Source organism: Centruroides sculpturatus, unplaced genomic scaffold (assembly GCF_000671375.1).
Source record: "Centruroides sculpturatus isolate CEXI.00-Female unplaced genomic scaffold, Cexi_2.0 scaffold82, whole genome shotgun sequence".
NCBI lineage: Eukaryota > Metazoa > Arthropoda > Arachnida > Scorpiones > Buthidae > Centruroides > Centruroides sculpturatus.
In genome coordinates this window covers 574979-585115 of record NW_019384498.1, presented here as the reverse complement: position 1 = coordinate 585115, position 10137 = coordinate 574979, and the positions used below count along the sequence as shown (strand labels likewise).

General features: G+C 30.1%; 1 protein-coding gene across 21 annotated transcripts in view; it reads left to right on the top strand.

Annotated features, from left to right (window-relative positions):
- LOC111621974 (RNA-binding protein 39-like) overlaps window positions 1-10137 on the top strand; it is a 148204-nt gene that overhangs the window by 91298 nt on the left and 46769 nt on the right. For all 21 annotated transcript variants that reach the window (XM_023364252.1, XM_023364244.1, XM_023364239.1 and 18 more), the window contains 2 exons: window positions 2252-2281; window positions 8018-8047. In XM_023364252.1, coding sequence (XP_023220020.1) covers window positions 2252-2281; window positions 8018-8047 — 60 coding nt within the window. The remainder of the gene's footprint in view (window positions 1-2251; window positions 2282-8017; window positions 8048-10137) is intronic.

Below are 10137 nucleotides of genomic sequence, written 5' to 3'. Positions count from 1 at the left end.
GCTTCAATCTTTGGCTATGTCTTGGGCTACTCAAATATTTTACGTTTTTGATACTAAATTAACATCTGAAGTATAATTTTTTATTATTTTTATATTTTTCAATATATTTATTTTGTTTGTACAAAATAAAAAAATAATTTTTAACGACAATAGTCTTTGTTAGGCTTAACATCGACAAAAATTCAACACGAAGCGACACGCAATGGAGAAAAATTTCGACATTGGATACGTTAAACTATTTTTTCGTACGTAAATCTGTTATCCGGACAACCCCAGTCCCCAATTGATTCGGAAAATTGACGCTCTACTGTATTATATATGTGTGAGAAGCCAGGGACGTAGAACTAAGTTTACGCCGCTTACAGGGACACAATCTCAAGATTGGATCACTAAACTTTTTCTAGAAGGGCTGTTAATGTTTAAACGAATCTAGAGGATTAATTCTAAATCTAGTCAGGATTCCTTGACACCAGTTAATCAGTTATTTTACACGCGGATTAACTCGCGTTATCCTTAAACTTGGGATTCGGAGTAACTAAGGAAACTTGAATGAAAATGAATGTCTAATAATAACCAAACCATTTTATAAAACAAATCAAAATATTTAATAAATCAAATAATAAAAATATACAATGATGAATCTAACCTATATCTTAATCTATCTTATTTCTAACCTAACGCGTGAGAGAGTTTACATCGATCTATCAGAGACTATATTACCTTCACCGTATTTTTCGTATCTGTTTCTGTATGAGGATCATCTTCTTTCTTTATTTATTCTTCTCTTTTCTATGGGAGGTTCTTTTATCTTTTTCCTTTGACAATCTTGTCGTATATTTATACTTCAATTAATCGGTCTAGCATGGCCTTGTCGGTCTTGTATGACGATCACTTATATCATATTCTCTTGTATGGCAATACCTCTTCTTAGCGGACTGCCTCTTAACATATTTCAGATTCTTCAGTATGGCAAACCTTCCTTCGACAGACTGTCCTGAATGGCAGGAAAATGTCCCTTTTATCTGGTCTTCCGTAATGTGTGCCAAAACTCGAGTCAGCCTGGGAAAGGAAATCAACTTCCTTTCAAAAATTCTGATGTTTCCTCTGGTTTTAGATAAAATCTTGTTGAAGTTTAAAATATGATTTTCTATTATTTTAAATTCTTTTCTCCAACTTATTATTGTGATTAAAATGAATCTTCCCTGACCATTCAGATCTCACATATGTGTGTTTGTCACATGACAAACAGTTTAGCAAATAATTTGGCATTTAGCAAATATCAAATATGTAGAAGTGCCCTTCAATGATATTTTGAATTAATACAGATTTCACGTAAACTGATAACATAGTACTGGTTTGATTGTATTAGATTACATTTACTGAGAGAAAACTGACTATTATATTTTTCAACCCTACTTATGCTTTGAACATTTTCTTCTATTAATGTGAACTGCAGGTTTTTCTAATATTGCTCATCAACAATATTGTTGAAGCCATCGTTGAAATAACACTTAAATATAGTAGTATATGTAATTAATTTCATTCCTTGGATTAATCTTGGACTTTTCTTCTCTGTACTACATATGTTGTTATAAATTGCAATTATAACTATGATGTATGCTAAAAACTATTCAATAAGTGTGTAAAGTAGCATACTTAAATATGCTGATTTCCACACCTGGTGAATTTTTTTTGACTTACATTGTAGACTATAGTTTTTATGACCACTATTGTGTTGTATGAAACATGAGAGTAAGAATGTTAAATTTTGTTTCGGTTGTATTACAAAATAGCAGTTTAGGAAAACAATGAATGGTATTGAATATGGGTTATTTCCAAATAAATTGTTTGTGTAAAATAATGATTATTTTTTATTACAATTGTGTTTTACATTTGCTTTACTTCAAAAAAATATATAAATTAAGAAATTCTTTTTTCTTTGTTAGGATTTTATAAATAGAAATATGTTTTCCATTCTTCTTTTTATCTCTATACAAATTTTGTAATGACTTAAAATGATATATTTGACATTCATTATAGGAAATTCATTAATGAAGACAGATTTTTTTTTTATTATTATTAAATTTCATACAATTAAGATTTTTATTTTAAAAAATTTGCTTTTTGTAAACAACTGTAACAACAGTAATAGTAATAAATTTATTTTTAAAATGGTTACATTATAAAGCTTAACATTACACAAAGTATATTTTTTAATTAAATTATAATAATTCAAACTTTACTTCTATAGGAGGCATTCTATTTCCAAGAGTCCAGTCAGGTATGTATCTCAGCAATTATTTTATAATTACAGTAGAGCGTCATTTATCTGAAACGTCGGTTATCCGAAAGAATTCCAGTCGGCAAATTTAAATTTTTGCTAGTGTTGTGTCGCTGCAATCTTTGGCTATGTCTTGGGCTACTCAAATATTTTACGTTTTTGATACTAAATTAACTTCTGAAGTATAATTTTTTATTGTTTCTATATTTTTCAATATATTTATTTTGTTTGTACAAAATAAAAAAATAATTTTTAACGATACAATAGTCTTTGTTAGGCTTAACACTGACGAAATTTCAACGCGAAGCGACATGCAACGGAGAAAAATTTCAAAACGGGATAGGTTATATTTTTTCGTACATAATTGGTTATCCGAAAAATAAGTTATCCGAGTGACCCCAGTCCCCAATTGATTCGGATAAACGATGCTCTACTGTATTTACAGTTATGAATACCAAGTATGTATCCAGAAATTTTTGAGTGTGGGTCACATGTTTGGCTGATGGCTTGGCATAAACTTTGCATGGGTAGGTAGCTATCATAAATATGCAGTCACCCATGATCACTAGCAACACATTATTGTGTGAGGCATGCTAGCCATCATCATTAGAAGTTTTCAAAATTATTATGATACAATTATAATAATTTTAAATTTCTATTTATTTTTTTTAAGGTTTTAGGCCCTCTTACACTCTGAGAGTACTAAAGGGCAGAGAATGTTATGTATGGAAGAGTGTATTGTTGATTAGTGGTTAGTGATTATGGTGTCCAAAGTTGGTTAAAAAAATGTCCCTAGAAGGGCTTATAATATTACATGTTGTGTTTTATTGTTTATTCTGAACGATATGTATAATGTTTGTTGTACTTTTTATTTACCATTTGTATGTATTTCAAGAAGTGAAAAAATAGATAAGAAAGTGGGCAGATTGTGAGACTAACCAACCAGACATAACATTTTATACTGGATTACTCAAAGTCACTGAGAAAAAGAAGGCTGCAGTGGGCAATCCATTGCTAAGGGTTTCCAGCAATTTGGAAAAGTAATTTTGATAAGAATACTACACCATTCTTAGGAGTATATCAGTATGTGCCTTTTGGGAGGACTTAATGGGGTGCTGGCCCCTAATTGGGCAATAACAGATGCGAAGAAAACCCAGAAAAACTCCATATAGCCAGCTAATGGCAAGCTGAATAAAACCAGTTAAAAGAGAGAACTTCCTGGACTGGAGGATAATTATTAATGTGAAATTGGGACTAAACAAACCATGGAGGAGCAGGAGACCATTGCCAAAGAAATGGTAGAAATGTATAGAAAAAGTATAGCCTAACAATTTATGTCAGTGGAAGAAAAACATATGACCCACTTCAGTCTCCAACAGATATGTAATCCTGTGAAGTGGATTTTTGGATGATGCAACCTGTGAAAATAGAATTATTATTAAGCTAGCTGAAGGCTACAAGAAGAGAGCCTTTTAGTATTAGTCAATAAATGAAGGGATACTGATTTTTCTAAAGGATAGATTAAAGCAGTAGTGGGCAGGTTCAGTGACCTGCTAATGCCATACCCTATCAGATGCCCACAAGTGGATTAAGGCCATGGGAGGTAAAATGAAAAATACCTGTTGCTGACTACTGATGGCTACTCCAGAACAGTACCATTGCTGCTGATCATCTGAGGGATGTTTGTACCAGGAACATGGCTACTTCTTGAAAATAAGGAAAGGAAAGGCAGTTCTACCCGACCAACCACTTCCATCTGAAAGAATTGTAGGATGGGCAAGTCCAGTGCACTAGTCTCCACACCTAATCCCTGTGCAGAAGAAAGTAGTAGTACTGTATCTGGCTAACCACATATAATAGTGTGAGGGGTGGTAGATGAGAAAGAGAAGATGTCTTTTAAACATAAAAAATACTTAAAAATACTTAAAACTGAAAAAAAATGAAAGAAATGCATTAATTTTGAAGAAAAAGCTTCAAATTTTATTTTCCTTTGTCTTGTCTTTCTGTGAAATTTGACACTGATGAGTCATTGTTTACACCACTGGATGACCTTGAACACAGCTGGAGTTGGATTTCCCGGGAAGTCTCGGGAGGCAATGGGTTTATAGTAGGGTGAANTTGGATTTCCCGGGACGTTCTCATAGAAGTCTCGGGAGGCTATGGGTTTATAGTAGGGTGAATACTAGCTGGCCTTATATTTTAAAATATTTTTAAAAAATTAAAATTTTTATTGCGATTTCCGACCCCCGACTTAATTAAATGTATATATATAATAAAATCTATTAATTAAAAGAATTAAAAAACTATCGGAGGTCATTTTTGACATCAGAAACTAGCTTTAAATAACTTTACCGAAGGAAAATCCGTGCACTACAACTTTAGAACGATGAATGAAATTTGATATCAAACTCCCATTAAAAAACTATTAATTAATTAAATAAGGTCTGTTTTTTAATAAGAAGAAAAATACTTTAGATATTATTAAAATATATTTTTTCCCGTATTCTACATACTTTTATCTACTTTTGTACATAATTTCCATTTTTGTTCAAACATTTGTCATACTGCTTAACAATTTTTTGAATTCCGACTTCAAAGAAAATCTGCTGCCTGTGAAGAAGCCCAATCCATGACTGGAGTTTTCACTTCTTTGTCATCGTTGAACCATTGACCTCGAAGGAAGTCCTTTAAGTATCGAAACAGGTGAAAATCACTGGGTACAAGGTCTGGACTGTAAGATGGATGATCCAGTTGTTTTCATCCAAAGGAACTGATTAGGCCTTATGTTTGTGCAGAAACATGTAGCCTTGCATTGTCATGGAGCAACATCACACTGGAAGACAGTAGGCCACACTATGCCACTTGTTTTGTATGGCATGCCGGAGTTTTCTCAAGGTCACACAATACGCATTAGAATTGATTGTTGTGCCTCTTGGCATAAAATCCCCTTCCTGTCCCAAAAGACAGTTGCCATGATCTTTCATGCTGAAATTGTCTGTTTGGCTTCAGTTTGGTTGGTGGTGATGTGTGCCACCATTCCACTGACTGTTGCTTGGACTCAGGAGGAGTCATGAGACACCCAAGTCTCATCTCCTGTAACAATGTGGTCCAACAATTCATATTTTTCCTGATTGTATCGAGTCAAAAACAATAAAGTACTGCCCAATCTTTTTGTTTTGTGATTGCCAGAAAGTAGTCTTGAAACCCATCAAGAACACGATTTTTGATAATTTATTTTCTCCAAAATAATGGTATATAACTGACCTTGAAACCTGTGGAGTTTCTTGCACTCAAGAATCAAATAACAGATCATATTTCACAGTCAGTGGGCAACTCAGTTTTTTTAAACATTATAAACTTCTACAGCTCGGCACATAGACAGACAATACAGCTGCAAATGGCATCTAAACACATGACAAGCTTGCTGGGAGCAGACACACATGCATACTGCTGCAATCATGCATCATTCTCACTCTCATTCACAAACAGACTTTATTTAAAAACTAGCCCTCGTAGTACTTCAATAATAATAATAATAATAATAATAATAATAATAAAACAGACTTTTTATTATTACTGTATTATACTTTATATATTAAGCAAAGTTTACATCAATGGAAATATTAATTGAAGTGTGCAACTTTCTAAACTTAAAAATTAATTATTAATTAGTTTGTGATACAGCATTTTTGTGAATCTGTTTGACAATCAGTATTTGCATTGCAGAAAACATGAAGATCACAAATGTTTTTGCTCAGTCATTTCACAATAATATAAAATTGTATGGATAATTTTTTGCAAATAATTTATGTATAGCTTTTCTATTTGTAATTCTGCTAATTCTGCAAATCCACAAGCATTTGGAGGGCAATAAAATAATGAACCATTTTTGTACCATTGTTTTCAACTATAAACATGTTTTTGTAAAAAAAATTAATTTTTATGATAAAAAAACATGCAATAATATGAGACAAGAAGAAAAAATCACAGAAATAATAAGTTGGTTATTTTGTGATTTACAGAAGCAGTGACTTTAAATTAATGCTAATTTAATCTTTATTACACAGTCAAGCCTCGGGTTAAGAATGCCCTTGTTTAGAAACAGTTCAGTCTACGAATAAAATCTTGAACACCATATTTGCTCTGGTTTGTGTACAATAACTTGGTTTCCAAACAAGCTCCTTGGTAGAGTTGGCTACTGATGGTTAACTTCCTATGTTGGAAAGTCAACGGACTGGCCAATCAACAACTACTGATTCAGTAGTGGCATTGAAATTCATCTTGCATCATTAAACATCACAACACAAACCATCAAGTACATTGCTATTTGAATTAGATTTCAATGCACATGCGGGTAAGATATTATTTCCAGTTTTTAGTGTGTTTTACAATTCAATTTAAATCAAATTAATAAAAACCATGTTAATTGAAATTCATGTACATAAATGACATCTAATAATTCATATTTAAAAGTGCTTAACTCAAATTAAATAAAAAAATATTTATTAATATTAGGTAGCCAGTTAATTAAAATTAAAAATAGTAAAATAATGATTAAAACTCTGTTTTTTACACTGAAACAGAAGCTAAAATTAAAAATAAAATTACAGTAGAGCATCGATTATCCAAAACAATTTTGGACTGGAGTCGTTCAGATAACTGATCATTTATGAAAAAATATATTAAACATAAAACTATACTGTATTTATTTTGTATCACAACGTCTTACAAATACATACCTTACAGTAGTACTGTACATTACATTAAATTAGGCCTACAGTTTAGGTTGGTAGGGAGGGGGAGAGTTCTGCGGTGCCACAATACTAGCGGAAATTTGAATTTGCCGATTGGAACACTTTCAGTTAACTGATGTTTCAGTTGATTGGTATTCGGATAATCAATGTTCTACTGTAATTAAAATTAAAGTCAAATCAATTGAAACACAATATTTCATAAAGTGTGGACAAGTATCTGTGTACTTTATTATAAGTTTATATGTAAGAAATGATTAGTTGCAGTCACTTTTGGATATTCAGTTTTAAATATAATAGTTTTGTATAATGTTAACACTTGACATCTGCCTTTTTTTTTTTCTTTTCTATTAATTTCAATTGCTCAATAAAGACAACTGCACGACTGCTTATTCTAGTCATTAGACTAAGCCTTCAGAAAAAGAAAAAGAAGAGTTTTGAATGATATTTTGTAAAAAAAATAATGACATTGCATATCTTGTAATAGTTTTGGTCATTAGTGTAATTTATAAACATTTTCATGTAACTGTGTTTGTGTACTTACTTTAATTTGGATGATCATTAAATATCACATGTAATGTCACGTTTGATTTTATTATTTTTTTCAAATGCACACTTTCTGATTTTAAAAGATGATATGACAAATATAAATTATTTATTCTACTGTATAATTAAGTTCCAGACGTTTGAATAAACTTCTATTCCAACATCTGGAGAGGAGTTGCTAGTTTTGGAAGTATTTATCTTGAATAAAGTATAATTTCTTTATTTTCTCAATGGATTGTATTTTTATATTTTAAATATTGAAGAGGTTAATTCTGTTTCTGATGATGGTGATATTAACAGTATTTATGAATAAAATTTTTATTCTGGTAGTTTTAGAAAGCAAACTGTTATTTATTTTTTGTTAATGAAGAAATTACTCATCATATCATTGCTTCATTGTAACATTGAAGTTTTAAATAACTTTTTCTTTTAATTCCAGACGACGTTCTCCATCAAAAAGTCCGTTGAGGTATGTTAATTTTTCTGATTGTTTTGGTTTATTAATTATTTTAAATATAGCAAAAGAAGTTCGTAACATTTTTCCATATAAGTTTTATCTTTTAACAGTTGATATTTACCTCATTTATTACTTTTTGATTAAACTATCTTCCTACTGAATTACTGGAATGAATCATACACAATCAAGAATCTATAAAGTCCAGTAACAAATTATAATTGAATTTCATTTTGGAATCTTACTGGTTAAAAAACCTGATGCACACCATGGGTACGGTTGAAAACGTTTGTTTTCATTAAAATTTGTGTCACTGCACTTCAAAGGTTCTTGATTGTGTGTGATTGCTTTTTGACATGTATGTCATGCTTATCATGCAAATATAACTGAATATGTAGATGATATGCAAAATGAGTCATGTTATAAAGACAAGTGCATTTATAAAAACTATTTTTGATTTAGTTTTATTACTTCCTTTTGTATAAGTAATTGAACATTTATGACAACCAAACATACTTTTATTTAATGTATACTACAAATACAGCACATTCTATTTAAATTAGAAATGAAGTTGTAATGAAAACTGAATTCAATATCTGTGGACAATCAGATTTTCATTTCAACTTCATGTATTTGGACAAAGTATTTGGGCTAGAAGTGTACTTAATTTAGTTAATAATATTAGTACGTAAACTGTGTTTTGTTACAATATTTTAGATATTTTATTGTATTTACTGCCATATCTCTAACATTTTAAATGGGCTGATGAAGGGTCTGTGTATCTGAAATGCATTCCCATATTAATGAAAGTTATATTTGAATAATTGAGTCCTCCTGATGTGATAAGCCCTTTTCATTAAGCCATGATCTGCTAGGTTATTCATTTTAATGGAGAAAGTTAGTTTTATATGTAATCTGATAACACTTCAAATCAGCTGTTTCTTCATTATTTGCTCTTATTGGTGTGTAGAATGATGTAAAATTAAAGACATTTTTTTAATTATAAAGTATATTGGAAAAAAAAGACATATATTATAATTAGTTATTCAAAATAAATGAAACAGAATTATCAGTTAACTGAAAATGTTGAATAAAATAAGAGTGGGCTTTTTCGTTCAATAAATTTTTATTATAAAAAGTAAAATATAAATATAAAACAATTATATTTTACAGTTAAACAATATTTGGTGATTGAAAAGGGGCCTTTTAAATGATTGATTTTATTATATCATTCTTTTTCCTCCTTTATTATTTTAAAAAGTAATGTAATATTATATTTTCATTACTATTTCTTATTACAGTGTCCTTCAAGTGTTTTATAAGAATTTCTTGTATATATGCAACATTAGATAAAATTAAAATATCAGATAACCTAGGCTTCTTTGTATAATAAAACTTTTATCTGGTAGATTGATAATCTGACAATGATAAAATGTATATTTAGAAATACAGTCAAACCTATATATAGCAAAAACCTGTCATGAACAGAAAATTTCTTCTGTCCCTTGACTACTTTGCAAAAATTTAATATAAATTAACCTGTATATAGCAGAACCTGTCTAACGTGGAAACGGAAAGGAAATTAGGTATCTTTATCCGATTTAACAAGAAGTTTACAAAGCATGTATAAATCATTAATTTAAAAAAAGTCAAAAAATACACATACACAATACAGAATAGCAAAATACTTTATTTATATGACTAATATTACAGTAATTTTATTGGGATTTAAATGGAACATTACTGCATATTTTTATTAACAGCTGTTTTTACTTAACATAAATATGTGATGTAATTACAAATTGTGAAATTGTATTTTTTGTTTTGAAGTTTAAAATAAACTTTTTTACATTACATTTTATTTGAATAAAATCAAGTCAAAATGTCTGCAGATAAAGTGCGCATTTTGTATATTATGCATGCTTTCAAGTTATATAAAGAATATCACACTATACAAACAGTAAAAAATACTCATACTGCATATGGGGAAGATGCTTCTAAACTCCAAATGTGTCAAATATGGTTTTGAAAGTTCGTGCAGGAAATTTTGAACTGAAGGATACAAACTGTATGGGCTCCCATAAGCTGTTGAAGAGAAATTGTTG